The sequence below is a fragment of the Otolemur garnettii genome, unplaced genomic scaffold (genome assembly GCF_000181295.1).
Source record: "Otolemur garnettii isolate 467f Iridium unplaced genomic scaffold, OtoGar3 scaffold00122, whole genome shotgun sequence".
Classification (NCBI taxonomy): Eukaryota; Metazoa; Chordata; class Mammalia; order Primates; family Galagidae; genus Otolemur; species Otolemur garnettii.
Genome location: NW_003852517.1, coordinates 1,568,916 through 1,585,461, shown reverse-complemented (window position 1 = coordinate 1,585,461; position 16,546 = coordinate 1,568,916). Strand labels below are relative to the sequence as shown.

The following is a 16,546-nucleotide window of genomic DNA, read 5'->3' as shown; positions in this document are numbered from 1 at the left end:
AGTTAATCCTGGTCTGTTTAAATTTGGAAAACTTGCCTTCAAATTGTCCAAGAGAGCTAGGGTTACAAGGCACTCACAAGAATGATGTGTTCATTTCTCCCAATAATGCTGCCATAATTCAACATTTTATCTTTGGGCTTTATAGTTCCCATAGCAGTGAAAGATTCATAGACAGCAGAATCACTTTAATTTTAATAACTGATTAAATTATAAGTTTTGCTAATTTGAGGATATGGCAATTAAACTTCCTATCAACAATAGTGCTGCAATCTACTATGCCATTGAAGCGTTCTGTAAATGGTAGCTAAATGGCAGAATGCTTGCAATAAAAAACAAGACCTTATGAAAAGTGCATTTTTTGTTTCCATTGCTGTAAGACTCAGCTACAATGACAGTTGTTGGTAGGAACAATGATGTGAAAAGTAGAACACTCAGGCCTAATCTAATTGTATTTCTGTCTTTGGCTTGTCAGAGAACAGAAATGGGGTGTGCTTTCCTACTGTAGCCTGATACAACCCTACAAATGTCATGAGCCATTAGCAAATCTTTGTTTCTGATCCAGAGTTAGACACATTATCCACTACACAACTTGTCTTGCTGTTATAGTCTAGAAAGCCTTGATTTTGGCCCATGGGTTGAGGCAGTTAATGTGTGGACCTGCAGTGGACCTATACCCATCACTGTGGAAAGTTTTGTACATTCCACACCAACCTGAGTTCCAGCTAAGCCTTTGACAGAATTTGGCCTTCAAAAAAATAACTTGAAAACCAACAACTTGTCCTCCTTCATTTAAGGTCCTGACATTTAACCCTCCTTCCCAGAGGTCCAGAATGGCATAATAGCACATAGATGGCTATGTCACAGAAATTTTCATTCCCCGTGTTCCATGCTGATGCTTACCCAGGAAGGCTTTGTGTTGACATCCAAGTACCTTCCTCGTTGTTTTAACTGTATCTGGTCCAGGCAGGCTGAGACAAGTGGTAGAGCAACCGTGATTACACAAAGCAGAGGTTCCTGAGTCCAATCTCTTTCACTGAACATTCCCTGGGTATCCTACACCAGATAACCCTTTAGACACAGTGGTTCTCAACCTTCCTAATGCTGTGATCCTTGAATACAGTTTCTCATGTTGTGGTGACCCCCAACCATAAAATTATTTTTGTTGCTACTTCATAACTGTAATTTTGCGACTGTTATGAATTGTAATGCAAATATCTGATATGCAGGATGTATTTAGGTGATCCCTGTGAAAGGTTGTTTGACTCCCAAAGGGGTCGCAACCCACAGGTTGAGAACCGCTGCTTTAGAAGGTCCAGGTCAACATTGTTCTCAACGGGCCTTTAAACTTACACAGGCAACTGGCGACACACAAAAACCATCAGATATATTCCATTTATTCATCTAGACTATGAAGTTCATTCATCGAGAAGCACGTCATGTATTGCTTTGTATCTTCTAGCTTATCATACAGTTCCTTAAATACATTAGGGACTCAGTAGATTCTTGTTGACTGATTTATTGACCAGCCTGGTTTTCTGCCTGTCATTTTTGTACCTTCAGTATATAGATTGTTTTTATAAATTACCAGGACAATTTTTGAAAAAATAAATCAATAGGATTATTTTTCATTGATAATGACTTACAATTAGTGAGAGAAAATTAACACGAAGTCTGCGTAATGGTAAAGGAGTCAGTACTGCTCTTGAAGTCTGGAAAACTGAACTTACATCATTCCCTACAAATTAATTAGCTAAATGATGTTGAATAGGTCAGTTCACCAGGGGTTTCTTTTATTACCATAGATAAAATTCAGGGCTTGGAATAGGCAATCTCGCCGACTTAAGAAGAGAAAAAAGGCAAGGATGGAACGTAGGTTCTTACCCTCACTTCTCACACCAAATAGTTTTGTCCTGGTAATATATTTTTCTTACCCGGGTACTTCATCCAATTAGTTTTAAAAAATGGGCTTTGTAATATTTCTGCTACACTTTGTGCTTAAAAATTAATCAGCTAGGTAAGAAATTCTGTGTTCAATGTTTTGTTTTCTTTCGGTACCTTAAAAATACTACCTTATGCATCCAGGGTAACTGTTGAAAAGTCTAATGTCCATCTGATTCTTTTTTCTTATCTGTTAGATGCTTTTACTCTTTAAGAGCTTTGAGAGTATCCTATTTATTTTCAATGGCCATACATTTTACTATAATGTTTCCCACTCAGGATTCTTATCATATACTTTTTTGCACCATATGAGTCCTTTAAAATTGACTTCTTATGCCTTTTATTTTATTTTTTTATTCTGGAAAAGTCTCAAAACTACTTTTTCAAATTTTCCTTCACTATATTGATTTTTTTCTATCTTTCTGCAATTCCAATTATATGCTCATTAACCCCTATTGCTTATATTTCTTTGTATTTGCCATGTATTTGTGCATATTGTTTTTACGGAGTGCCTTGCCTTGATACTCCAGTTTCCTAATTGGAGGATCCTCTTTTTGTGTTCCTTATCTCCAGTTAGTTGATTTTGTTTTCCAATAGTTTCCTTTAACATTTTTAGTGTTTTTGTTAGGCTAATTTTAAGTGATTATTCTATCTCATTATAATGACAACGTTTATGTTTTTCAGGAATCTTCCTTCCGTTGTTGCCTGTGAGCTCCCATTTCCCTGAAGTCATTTACTACCTTGACTGCAAATGCAAAGTGAGGAAAAAGAAAAGCAAAATCTCAGACTCCAGTTTGCATCACTCCTGGCAACTTTCAAGAGCTGAAAATGTATTGTGGAATTATACACTGGGCACTCTCATTCTTTGTTATCTCCTACTCTAACCCTCAGCATTCAAGGTAAATCTCTGCCCTAGGACCTCAAGTTGTCAAGAGTCTCGTTTCTAGGTTGCACTTACCAGACAGGGCTAGAGGGATGGGATCATGTGGGGCGGAGGAGATGCCCAGGTGCTGGAAGCCAGCCAGTGTTCCCGGTGCCTGCTCCTCACTCCAGGGGGCTCTAGCACTGCCCTAGATTGGCAGGCTGCTTCCTGCAGGCTTTGGGCTGACTTTGCTGTTTTCCTGCCCCTCATTGTCACTGGCATAGCCAGGGCAATGTGGGAGACAGGGTAGACCATAGCCTGAAAGTTCTCTAACCTTTCCCCTTTCTCATGGAAACTATTACTCAGGCTCCTGACTCCCAGTTCCAAGCAGGAACCTAACCACCTTTCATCTCTCCAGGAATTTCCTCCCAGTTTTATTTCTCTTTTTAGGATCCATTAACCTTCCTGTCTTACTTTTATGGCAACTCCAAGTCTGACTTAAGGAAGGAATTCAGCTGCCAGGTTTGGGTGACTTCTTTCCAGAAACAAACAATTCACTAGTAGCTTTCAAAATGTCACTAGGACCGCTGAAAGACGTATTAATCAGTTTAGGGGGCCCACGGGCCAATTTTCCTTCATCTTTTTTTTTTACATTAAAGGTCTTTTTTAAATGTTATGTTTGAATGCTAATATGTAGATAGGCAATATCAGAGCTTCTATGGTTGAAGCAGGAGTGAGAACCTAGGGTTCTGCCTCTTTAGCAGCCCTGGGCCCATGGGGATCCCACAGAAACCGCTGGGGAAACCTAGAACTGCAGAGAGCAGTCTGAACAATAACCACTCAAACATGTAAAGTGTAGCAATGTCTGTCGTGTCATTTAATGTGCCTTTTCTTGTTAATTCATGTTTTATTGTATGGATAAAAGATCTTATTTCTTTTCTAACTAGATGTATCACTGTTTTTCTTGTTTCTACAGGTAGGAAAGAATAAGATGTATTGGTAGTCCCCAGGCTTATTTGCCCTCTTGATGTTTTCTATTCATCAAATAAAAAATCTTAAAAACCTATCTATCTTAGGTAGATGCCAATCTCAGGCCATATTCAAAAGTTTTAAGGTTTTAGGTCCTTTATGTGATTTTAGGAGAGAAAGCTTCATTGCCCATAGCTCCCGAATGAAGAAAAATACTGTAGAAACCTCAGCATCAAAGCTAGGGTCTGGCTTGCAGGAGGATTAATGCAGATATTCAACCATCTATCCATCCATCCATTCAACCAAACCATCCATCCACCCATCCGTCTACTCATTAGCTACTTCCTGGGCACCTATACAAGACTGCCTCAAGAACTGGTGCTTCCTCTTGCTCAGTCCTATGCCCTTTACAGGTTTACCATAATAAGCACAAAGTACATACTCAAAACATTTGGGCTCAAAGACCTTGTTCTTGAACTCATAGCTTTAGGCTCTCAGAGTGGACAAAACTATTTCTAAACTTTCTACTGCAATGTCAAGATAAGACATTGTAAGAGCATCCTCATAATTTACCTGTTTCTAACAGCTACAACTTATGCTTCATTTCATCTTTCTGGCCCTTGAATGAGAGATAAACCAACCTCGCCTGCAAAGTTCCTAAGACAAAGAATGAACTTTACACTTTAAGACACAAGACTAATCTGTTTATTAGGTGCATTCTATAAGTTGGGGTGGGGGGAGGGTTGTTTGGCAAATAAATAAATAAATAAATAATCAAACAAATGGAAATTTTAGGGCAAAAGGAGCTCAGGAGGAGGAAAAGCGGAGTCTTTGCATAGTTCTAAATGAACAGAAGGTGGCAGCGTAGGCAACGTGGATTCTTAGCAGAAATGCAGCACTCGCAAAAACTGGGGACAGGAGGCTTTGAGAAAGAGAAGGTCAGTAGGTGACTAACTATTTCTTTTTCATAGAGACCATGGTGTGGAACACCTGTCCTGTCTTCCAGGAGTGGGACGCGGTGTCTTACATGATCTGCCTGGGCGTCCCATACCCGGTCATGCCTGCCTGGGAGGCACCCTTGTTGCTACCCATCTGCAGGCCTATCACGTTCTGTCCCTGGCGAAGCTGCTCCTCGGAAAATCCTCTCCGGTTCTGCTGGGCTTTCCTGCATGGGAGAGTGAAATGGAATGATGTCACTATGGCAGTTTTCCAACTCTTCTGAAGACACGCAAGTAAGCTCTACTGGGGGTCGCCAAATAGACCAGTAGGCTCTACCCTGAGCCACAGAGCCCTACCATGCTGCATCAACTCTCTATCCCTCTAGGAGCCCAGATGTTCTCTGGAATTTCTGGCAAAGAGAACATATCAATGGCTACCTCTCTGGTGAACTCACTCTCAGCTTTCCTTCTTTCCTCCTTCCCCCACCACTTTAGGCCATCTCAGCCAGCTTCCTGATCACTTTTTCCTCTTGCAGTTACCTCAAGCCCTTGTGAGGCAAAAATAAAACAAAATCAACACTTCTTACAAAGCACGTCATCAATCCCATTCAATCCTTCCCTGGATAGGGCTAAGGATTAATGTTCCATTTCAGAGCTGAGGGGTCTAGGAGTTAATGAGGGAAAATTGCCAAGCCTAGATTAGAAGTCAGCAAAGAGCCATATAGAAAATAGTTTTAGTTTTGCAGCCACATAGAACATAGTAGGTCACCAATAATGCTGGGACTAAAACTAGGGTTTCACCTGGTCGGTATCCAGGAGGTTTTTAGACCAAGTTCATATTGACACAAGTTTTTGTAACTATCAAGGAAAAGAAAGGAGGATTAGGAAAAATGAATATTTAATTAGGCGCTCTTTTCTCTTCATCTATCACTAAGGTATGCAGTTTAAACTTCTTGCTTCCCCCCCATACCATGCAAAAATGAAATCACTTTAGGAAAAGGCCCTTTACTGAGATAATCATAAAATTTATTATCCAGATCAGGACACTTTTGAGAGTGAAAGAGGGTGCTATTAATAAATATACTGGGAAAATAGGTATTAACCAGTACTGTGCCCGGCAAACAGAACACATTTACTCTTCATTAAGTGTAGATAGAGAGAGAAAGAGAGAAAGAGAAGGAGGAGGAGGAAAAGGAGAGAAGAAGGTAGGCAGGCAGGATCAGGGCTGTTTGCGTCATAAGAAAACCAAGCTCAGACTTCAGGCCAACTGTTAGACAGGCCATCCAGTCCTACTGAACCTTAGGGGAAACAGAACTTGGGCAGAGCTGGAGGATCCACATACCCAGTAGGAGGCCCAACCATTTCTGCCCTGGGTGGAAGGTTGGCCTCAAGTACAAGGTCAGCCCTGCTTTGATTTGGAGACTCAGTTGTGGGACCAGCAGTGCTTACTCCTAAGGCAGCAGTTCTCAACCTGTGGGTCATGACACACAGGAACTGTATTAAAGGGCCATGGCACTAGGAAGGTTGAGAACCACTGTCCTAAGGGCTTTGTATATAAATAGTTTCTGTGGAGCTCCAGGACTTCAAACCCTTCCTGTAATTAAAATCATCCTCTGGTCTAGGGGGAAGGACAGGGACTTTTACCTGTGAAACCAGGACGGCTCTCCCCGATAGCAACCATCATCCTTGGTGACTGCAACACTGCCTAAAGCCATCAGGGTCCTCTGCACAGCTGCCATGTCCTTCCCTGGAAGCCAAAGACGAGATTAAAGCCAAGTGTGTTTCAGAAGCAAGGAATTCTGGGAGGACATGGCTAGACACCCAGGAGGGAAGTTGGATGGAAGGCTGGGGTGATCACATTCAAGGTGCAGGTGCTATCAAACACTTCTCAAAGTGGCCGTAAGACAACCATCCCCAAACTGCTCAGAAAGAAACAAAAGATAACCTGGTTCATTATTTTTTATGTGGTATGGTACATACCAGAGACACTCAGCTTCTAATCGACTCATAGCTGCTGTATGAATAAGATATTCCAAACACTTGGATAGAGGTAAGTCCCTGCCCTAAGTAGAGGACCTGGCCTTGGTGAAGTCTACAGTCTGTGGTAAGTGGAGGTCGTGTGAGTGGGCTGGCCGGGTCGTCTGCAGAAGAGGACTTTCCTCAGGACTGAAAAGAGAAAAGGCAGCTTGAGAGAAGTTGGTGGGGTGGAATAATTTTGTGCCAAATCCCAGGTGGTTTCTCTTTTTTACTTTTATCTGGGTTAAAAGGGTCTAAAATCATCCATGTGCATTGCATTTCCTATTCACTTGGCTCTTTGGGCCAGAGGCCTGGCAAAGGAAGAACAGCAAATCAGCACAGAAAGCACTCAGCGTGACACAAGTGACAGGCCCCTTTATTTTGTGCTGCTTGAAAGGAGCTAAATGGAGACAATAAATTAACCGGCTTATGTGCAAAGAGAGGGCAGAGCAAGGGAGAGACAGAGATGCCTGGTGTGACCCCTGCACGGTGGGGTGGGGGGCATTGTTACCTGAGAAACCCAGTGACCCTTAGCTCATGGAGAGGCACCCGGGCCCTGCAAGTCACTCTGCCCCTCCCAGCCTTTCTTCTTTCTTCCCTTCTAGTTGTCCTGGACTGAGAAGGATGCCGCAGTGAGGGTGGTTGGCAATGCTGAGCCAGATCAAAGGCATGCCAGTGTAGATTATAAAAGCTAAAAGGAACAGGGTGAAAAAGGAAGGCAACATTCAGCCTGACAGGGAGCTGTGAAAGTTAAGAGCAAATATGAAAGGTTCTCTCTAGACCTGGTGAACCATCTGCAGTTCTCTGACCCAGCTGCTGCAGCTCCGTCACTGGGGAATACAGAATTACAGGGGAAAGGCAGATGGAAAGCGAGAATGGGGGAAGAACGGTAATCAAATAAACAATTAAGGCCCTCAGAGGAAGTCCAGTTCGAGATATCCATTTATTCGAGGAAAAGAGAGAGGGTGTGAGCAGATCCCCTCCCCTCACCTTTTCACTCCCACCCTGCTCTGCGTTAACCACAGGATGACTGCCTGGATCCGGAGGCCCTGGGCGAGTGGTCAATGGATACAGGGATGAAATACTGTCAGTGAGGAATCCCCCGGACTCAAGGAACAGCTGGGGTGGTGAAGAATGGAGTATATGGGCAGCAGATGGAAGGGGAGGGCACAAGGAATACTAAGAATTGAAAGAGGAAACAGACATGGTTGTTAGAACGGCTCCTGTCTTCTGCAGATGAAAGCATCTCTGTAATTGTCACTGTTTAACAGGATTCTTTTTTAAAAAACAGAAATGTTGTAATGATACTCTGAAGGCTCATTCTGGAAAAAGAGAGGGAAGGTTTTCTCTTAAGCAGTGAGTCTAGAAAGAGAACCTAGAGCAGTGATTAAGCACTCAGGTCAGGGTGGCTCAGGAAGGCTCAGGTCAGGGTGTATCCCTCAGCTCTACTCTGTACAAAGCACACAGAAGAAGTCTATTTCTGGAGGTGGGAAAGAGCTGGTCTGATAGGTCCAGGATCCGGGGAAATGTGGAGCCTGACACCCAGTAGTTCAGCCACAGATAATACCTGGCAGCGCTGAATGGGTGCAGAAGCAAGCTCTGTTACACCATAAAGCCAGCCTGCACTGTACATAGCAAGCTAATGCATATCCACGGTACCACCAACTGAACCCAGAAAGGACAGAGAAAACTAAGTTGTAGGCAAGGGTAAGCTATCCAGAGACCTGCAAATCTCATATCAATACAACCCTCCCCTCATTCCAGGAGAGTGGAAAACGATGCGACTGAATAATTGAGGCAGAAGGCACTAAGGAAGGGAGCATTATTTGATAGGAACAAACTGGAAATCTTTTCCTTAAGACAGGCCCCAAAGCAAGAGATTGAATATAAATTATAGTCTAGACACTTTATTACATGTACTCTCAATCCCATAGAATTGAGATTGTTCCTCTCCATGTATGCACGCAAAACCTCATTCAAGGAAGCTAATTAACATGTCACGAACCATCTAACCAGCTCAGGCCTGTCTGAATGCAAAGCCCATGAAGAGTCCACTGGGCCACCCTGCTATCTCTAAGGGACCTTCCTGGAGGCTGCCTGGGGAAACATGTTCCTTGGCAGGAGCCAGGGCTTGGGCCTGATCCGAAGGAGTCTCAGTGGCTGCTTCATTGCCAGGCCAGAGGGGATGTACTGGGTGAATAAACCTGGGGCACAGGTTTAGGGCCGCATAGGCTCAAGGGCACCAACTCCAAAAGGCCACACATCTTTGTGTGTTTTAGCTGGAATAATGTTTCTGTATCTTCACTCAAATAAGATTAAAGCAAAGAAAATCACTTGGGGCTTCCCCATCAGTGTGCTGACCAAGGCAATTAATATCAAGATTCTAAATAATGTTGTGACCAGAACTCTATTATGTAACCAGTTCTTGTCTAGTTATCTTCTTGTTGTGTCCAACCTAACAGAGGTTCCTTGTGAAGAACTCCAGTACTCTTGGATAGGTGACATGAGCAGAGGGCCTGCCCCAGCCTTCCCTCTCTGGCTTTGTCAGGTCAGAAGCCCAGATCAAGTCCTGTTGGGTGGCAGGGGCATACAGGAGGAACTTGGGTTCAATATTTAAATGCATAAAGGAGCAGTGGGGTGCGTGCCCCAGGTATAGTATAACAACAGCTAAACTGCTTGTACCTGTATCATGACCAAATATAACACCTGCCTAGTGATGGAGCTTTTGAAATTTTGCAAATATAAAAAACTGGCCATAATTAGTCTGCTCCACAGCAGGGTTTCCAGAGCTTCTCAGATGATTTATGGAAGTTGAGTATAAGACACCTCTTTTAAAATATGCATTTGGAGGGCATTCTCCCAAGAGCCTGACTCAGTAAGTCCTGGGATTCTACATTTTTAATAATTTCCCTAAGTGATTTAGATCATCAGACAAGTTAGAGAAACAGGGTTTCACCAGGTGACTTCTAAACTAAACAAATCCTCAGGATTACCTGAGAATCTTAAATATTCAGATTCTAGGGCAGTCTCTTGAGATGATTCTAATATAACCATACAGATAGACAAGCACTGCTCTAAAAACTTTGTTTTTCAATTTTTAAAAACATCCCAATGGGGCAGTGCCTGTGGCTAAAAGAAGTAGGGTGCCAGCCCCATATACCGGAGGTGGTGGGTTCAAATCTTACCCCGGCCAAAAACTGCAAAAAAAAAAAAAACAAAAAAAACCAATGTCTGGCATGTGGTAACTAATAAGGCTAAATAATATTTGTTTGTTAAGCAGTAATTCCTACCTTTGGAGATAGCTTCTACAAAGTAAAAAAAGTTAAACTAATAGTTAAAAGGGCTCTGATCCAAGCTGGGAGTCAGCCCAGAGTCCCAGCAGCCTGGAATTGCTTTGCTTCCTGAAAGCCACTCATGGACACTCAGGGCTGTTCAAGTCAGCTTGAAAACCACTGCTCCAAGCTCTTCTTCTAAGAAAATGAAGAAGAAAGCGATCCCAAAAGAAGGATTGACTAGGTGTTGGGAATTTTCTAGATGCAGGAATAGCAGAAATGAGACTGAGTCCTGGTGGGGATCTAAGAATGGACTGTTGACCACAGGAAGGAACGTGACACAGGAAAGAGGAAGAGCTCAGTTTACACGAGCAGCTCAGAACTGCAGTCGGACTACTTGGCCTCTTCTAACCCTTTCTCATGAGAGGAAGCTAATATTAGACTTAAAGTTTTAAAAAGAGCTAGTGTAATTTGAAAATCATACACACTGTATGATCCCAACCTCACGACACTCTGAAAAAGGCAAAACTATAAAGTAGAAAGATCAGAGGTTGCCAGGGATTGAGGGTGGGGAGGATTTTTAGAGCAGTGAAACTACTCTGTAGGCTACTACAATGACGGACACACGTCACACATTCTTTCAGGCTCACAGAATGTACAACAGGTGAACCCTCCTGTAAAGGTTGGACTTTGGGTGATAATGATGGGCCGATGCAGTGCAGGTTCAGCAGCTGTAACACAAGTACCCCTCCGGTACCGCGTGTTACAGTGGGGGAGGCTCGGCAAGGGTGGGGTCAGAGGACATAGAGAAATCTCCCTACCTTCCCCTCAATTTTGCTGTGAATCTAAAACTGCTCAAAAAAATAGTCTTGAAGAAAAAGGGGAGTTGGTGGCATGTTAGCTTTCTCTGTCTTACTTGGCAAGTCAGAAATATCAGGGGGAGGTTGGGTTTGCTATGTGGGTTTTAACAATTTTTACTGCTTTCCTTTCTGGAGGGGATAAAAACACAAAATAAAACTCTATGCGGCAGTGGTTCTCAGAGTGGGGTCCCAGAACAGCAGAAGTGGCATTGCCCGTGAATTGATAAGAAATACATCTTCTTGGGCCTCACTTCAGATTTAATGCCTCAAAAACTCTGGGGTTGGGGCTCAGCAATCTGTGTTTTAACAAGACTACCCAGTAATTCTGATGCATGCTGGAACTTGAAAGCCGCAGCTGGAGGAAAAACCCACCAAATGCAACCGTCAGCAGCCACTTAGAGTAAACGCAGGAAGGCTGCTCTGATAGAGCCGCAGGCACGTACAACATCCTAAAATAACTCTCAAATTGGGTGAAATGTTTCTTAGCTCTTGCTGTTGAGGAATGACACATATAGTGACGTCCTCCCAGGGAATATATTTGCACCTCCATGCATCCTACCCCTAATGCAAACCGCACCGCCCTAACTCCCAGTCATCAAGAGAAGAGGACAGGCCTGGGCAAACCTTGTGTCCCGCATCCTCATTAATGGGCTTACTGAGACGAGCAATCAGATTGATTGATCTTTCAGTCTTGCCTACTCTAACATTCTAGAATTCTACATACTTAATACCCATCAAGGGGTTACACAAATGATTCAAAACAGTCAGTTGTTGATGGCTTATTAGTAGGGGAAAAGAAGCCAACATTTACTGGGTGTCTAGGAGCTAGACACTGCATTAGCCCTCTTATACATTACATCCCTACCAGACTCCCACAAGGAGGCATTAGAACTGATTACCAAGAAGGGAAGGAGGGCTCTGAGAAGCTCAGCATCTTAAATGAGCCCACACAGCTAGTGTGTCGCTAAAGAAAGGTTTCCACCCAGGGCGGCACCTGTGGCTCAAAGGAGTGGGGCGCGAGCCCCATATGCCAGAGGTGGCGGGTTCAAACCCAGCCCTGGCCAAAAAAAAAAAAGAAAGAAAGAAAGAAAGGTTTCTACCCACCTACCTGACTCCAAAACTCATGCTCTTTCCACCATACTAGAGTCTTCTGTGTCTGGAATTGGGAATGCAATATATTATACGGAAAGATATCAGGAGGATAATGATCACAAAGTTGAAAATAAAGTGACCCCCAAAGCTGGCCCCCTCATATTAGAAAGTGGCTGATGGGGTAAAGACTCCACAGCTGGCAGGGAAGGCACAGGCCATCCAGGCAACCCGTCAGCTCCTGTGTGTGGCCATCAAGTCCATTTGTCCCAAGGCAGCCTGTGTACCTGTCCAGCCTTGCTCCTCCATCTCTCACTTTCTGTTAATTGTAGAAAGGACAAGCCATGACAATAATAAGTTCCATATTGCCAACATTTATTTATTTCTTAGTGCCAGGCACTATGATAAACATTAATCAATTATCTCATGTACTCTCCATATCAACCCTGAGAAATAGGTACTATTATCCCCATTTTATAGCTGAGAAAATCGAGGCTTAGAGAAGTTAATCGATAGGTGGAGTAACACAGGTTTGAACAAGGCAGTAAAACTTCTGACTCGGGAACTGGTGACCCCAGTTTCCCTTAGGGGGAACTTTGGCAGCTTTTTCTATAATGTCCCTGTGTTTGAGTTGTTTTCTTAATCATTCAGTTTGGGGTTTCTTTTAAAAACACTGAATCTTGTATTCTGTTAGCCCCTAAGTCCATTCCAAACATTTCACCTAAAAGACTTTTAAGAATAGTATGTACATCTGGAACCCCAACCTGTAGAAATAATTGAAGCCCAGATGAGAAGGCACCAGCTTTGCTGGTCTGTAGCATAAAGGCATTGTGAAGGACACTGGGTAGCTCTGGGCCAACAGAGCTGGGAGAAGATGTGGAGCAGGGGAGATGAGGACTGAGAGCTGCTAGGCCTAAAACACCTGTAAAGGAGGAAGACAAGCCCCTAGGCAAGGAGGCCTGGAGCACAGCCACCACAACCACGGGGCAGGGCAGCCGGAATTAATGTGAGTAAGCTAACATGGGACAGCACTGAAACCACAGTCCGGGTGGAGAGTAGTGGGGAGAATGTGGGACTAAGTAAGCAAATGGCTTGTCCAATAGCTGTGAACACAAACACATGCACGCAAGCCTACAAACACACACCAACCCTGCCCCATTCCAGCTCATCCCCAAACGCCTAGCCTCGTTGGCCAGTCCAAGCTGTGGTACCATCAGCGCGCCCCTTCCCATCACCCCTTCTCTGCTCAAGCACTCCACACTTCCAGCTCCTGCTCCACTCCTATGGTAACCAGCTGTGGCCTGAGGTTCAGACAGTGATCCTGGGGAATATCAAGTGTCCCCTCCAACTAAAAGGGGACAGTCCTCAGTCCTCAGCTGCCATTGGTAGAAGGGGTCAACAGGCCCCAGAGCCTTTAGAGGTGACTTGGAAACTCCTAAGCATCTGCTTCCCTGTTGACAGCTCTCCTGCTCATCCCCACCTATCCCAGCTCCCAGTACATCTTCTTGCTACCTGTCAGGCCCAGCACGGTGGGAGTGGGCCTTCTTCTTTGTTTTCTTTACAGCCCCAGCCTTCCGCCCTGGGGATGGGCTCTCAGTGTCTGTCTCGTTCCCTTTTCCAGGAACATCATCCTGCCCTGGAGCTGACCTGTCTTCTGCCCTATCTCAGGCTACTACTGTGACTCCATTCACATCATTTTGCCCTAGGAATGGTGATTATTAGGTCTGTCCAGAAATGCGCGATTTGATGTTTATGCCTTTGTTAAGATTTCTTCACCAAGTCAATTCACAAATGTGAAAGAAAAAAAATCGTTTGTCACACTCTCTGAGCTGAACACGTACCTGGAAGATATAGCACTCAAGCTCCCAGATAAAAGGTTGGAGAGCTATTTATTCCTCTGATTGACTGACAAAATAGCACCAGACAGCGTTCTCCATAAGCCTTGCTGCAGGTGAGTCAGAAGCACACTCACCCTCTGCCTCCCTTCTCCTCCAGTAGCTATGATTTGTTACGGGAGGGGCAGCAGGAAGAAAAGGCATCCCTAGAACCATTTTAGCTTCCTCTCAGTTGAAGCTTCTGTTTACATCAGTTTGCTGAGGTCCCTGCTGTGTCCTCAAGGTGTGCCTTCCCTTAGAAGAGAACATGTTAACAGAACATCACAAAGGGGGAGTCTACTGTAATGGTGACCCCAGGATGACAGCTGCGGACATCCTCCACACAGGGCACAGGGAAGAACACTCTTGTTTTCCCCAAGAGCTGGAGCAGAGGGGAGGGGGAAAGGAGAACAGTTCTTAAGGCAGGAGGGCTGTTTACCTTCCCAGAGATCCACCGTCTGGAAAATATCAGTGGTCCTGACGCCATAGATCTCTGCAGCTTTCAGGAACTGGGAGATTTGTTCCATCTGCTTAAAAGCCATCTTTGTCTCTGAGATCTTGGGAATGGGCTCCTGTCCTGGTGGGTATAAACTATTTATCAGCTTGCACAGGACCTGCAGGGGGTGAAGGGTACAGAATCAATATTTCCCTTTGTAGTCATAGGTCATGAATGAGAAGAGAATCCTGCCGGCAATGGGCACAGGTCACAGGGTTTGGGCACAAGCATGTCATAGGTCAGGAAGGCATGGGCCCAGGACTGTGTGGCCAGGCTCTCATACTGAACCCCAAAGGTCCAGACAATCCCATTCCCAGGGCTGCTCGCGGCCACAGACAGTCCTGCAGGCTGGGAGCTCCACTCCCTCCTCGGTCCTCCCTTCTTTTTTCTGGGTGAAGGAAAGAATGTTTACAGATAGGGAATGACGCAAGGTGTTGAGGACACGATTCCAGACTTTCCGTGGAGGAATGATTTAATGGGGGCGGGTGGGAAGGGGAGCTTAAAGGATAGAGCCCAATATTATGTTTTTTATCAAAAGGTGATCAGAATCAGACTTCAATAGCATGCCATATATTACAGGGATATTGAAGGGTTAATAAACAATGGGTAAAGGAAGTGAACTAGGCACCCTTTTTGCAGACACTTAGAACCCAGATCCTGGGCGACCCCGCAGCAGTGTGGGATGGCAGTTATGTAACAGTAAATCACGGTCTGTGGGAAAAGATAGGCTTGCTTGAATCAGCAGAGCTTGAGAATCAGTGGTCCTCAAACATTTGAATATGCAGGGTTATCTGGTCCAAAAGCAGTTATCAAATAAGGATTCCCTTGAGTTTCATAAGAACTCGCCTACTCAACAGACACTGAGCATCTCCAGGGTGCTCCGCTCTGGGAAGAGCAGGAAGGTGCCCCCGCTCCTCCTCCCTTTGTTTTACTGGGTAACCAACCCCAACCCCTGGGGAAAGAAATGGCCCCAGAAGAGCTGCTTCACCAAGAAGGCTGGGGACAGACATCACAAGGAAATACTTCTCTCTATTCTCACTGGAAAAATCAAAGGGCCTAGAATTAGCAGACAACTCAAAAGGAAGCTATGATGCTTGGATGGGTGGAGATCCTCTCACTAGCCAGGGAACAGTGCAGGGCGCCCAAATCTTCCAACCACGAAGGGATAAAGGCATTCCCATCCCTTCCTGGTGAGACACAGAGCTTAGCAAAAGCAGCTCCTCCGCAACCTCACCATAAAAGAAAGGGCGCTGGGGGTGTCCCTGCCCACCACCCCAGCCACCGAGATCGCCGCAGGCCTTACCGTCCCGTCCATTAACCATTTCTGAAAATGGGCCTTGCCGGGGGGCGGGTGCTCTATGTCCTCGGCGCACTGCAGGACAATCCAGTCCACCAGCTTGTTCTCCAGGTCCGCATCATACTTCTGCTCGATCTTCTCCTGCACCTCTCGGCTTAAGCCATAGCTTGGGCCCCTGTTAGCCATCTCTGGGCGGAAGAGAGGACACGCGAGGCATCCACACAATAGCGGCAGCAGCAGCCCCAGGCTCCCTGCACGCGGGGCTGTGATGTGGCTGGGCGGCCTGGCCCCGCAGCAGCAAAGCGGGCGCAGAAAGCCGGGCGTGGTTTAAACCGAAGAGCCAAGGAAGCCAATGGGGTTTCACCTACAAATGGGAAAGAAACGCGCAGCCACGCACCAGCGATTCCAGAATAAAGCCCCAGCCGGTCCCGCCGGCTGGAACCCCCCTCTCGGTCCCGCCTATCAATGAGACGAGAGGATGTGCACTGACTCACGATCCAGCCGGAACCCCCAGGCAGCAAGGAGGATGGGTGCTGGTCCTTTCCTCCTCTTCTCACCAGCTCTTTCCAACAGCAGGGACCGTGAGAGGCGAAAGAGCAGGTAATTAACAGGCAGGGAGGAAATCTACCCTGGCGCTCAGAGTCGGCTGCTACGGTGAGCCTGCACGAATGCACACGGATTTGATTTTCTCCTGGCTGGGGAGAGCCAAACCAAGGCCGTTGCTAAAAGCCCTCCAAAAACCCCTGCCTCCCTCCTGCCGGGAGCTGCTTTTTCAGCTGCATAATTGTTTCCCCGGGGAAACAGCCCGGTTGTATACAAGAGCAGCAGCAGCAGAGGGATGAAGGCCTGGGAGGGGGAGGGTCTGTTCTGACAGCCGTCCATCTGTCAGGAGGAGCCATACCACTTTCCCCTGCCCTGAGGTACCACTGGGAGCT

At 45.4% G+C, this 16,546-nt stretch overlaps 1 protein-coding gene across 2 annotated transcripts; it reads right to left on the bottom strand.

Moving 5' to 3' along the window:
* Window positions 1-4,451: 4,451 nt before the first annotated feature.
* On the bottom strand, window positions 4,452-16,241 carry TAGLN3 (transgelin 3). 2 transcript variants are annotated; one of them, XM_003797690.3, is made up of 5 exons: window positions 16,106-16,241; window positions 15,618-15,799; window positions 14,258-14,432; window positions 6,352-6,454; window positions 4,457-4,934 (listed from the first exon to the last, which is right to left on the bottom strand). In XM_003797690.3, the coding sequence occupies exons 2-5, from the start codon at window positions 15,795-15,797 to the stop codon at window positions 4,793-4,795; spliced, it is 600 nt and encodes a 199-aa protein (XP_003797738.1). In that variant the 5' UTR covers window positions 15,798-15,799; window positions 16,106-16,241; the 3' UTR covers window positions 4,457-4,792. The 2 variants fall into 2 exon arrangements, with proteins under 2 accessions (XP_023373584.1, XP_003797738.1); XM_023517816.1 differs by lacking the exon at window positions 16,106-16,241 and having other exon boundaries at window positions 4,452-4,934; window positions 15,618-16,060.
* Between the last annotated feature and the right edge of the window lie 305 nt (window positions 16,242-16,546).

Bases quoted from the DNA above. Each gene is read 5' to 3' on its own strand.
- TAGLN3 (XM_003797690.3), bottom strand. From the start codon at position 15,797: ATGGCTAACAGGGGCCCAAGCTATGGCTTAAGCCGAGAGGTGCAGGAG. The intron at 14,433-15,617 runs GTAAGGCCTGCG...CACCCCCTGCAG, and splicing joins AATGGTTAATGGACGGGACG to GTCCTGTGCAAGCTGATAAA. The intron at 6,455-14,257 runs GTAAACAGCCCT...TTTGGCTTCCAG, and splicing joins GACGGTGGATCTCTGGGAAG to GGAAGGACATGGCAGCTGTG.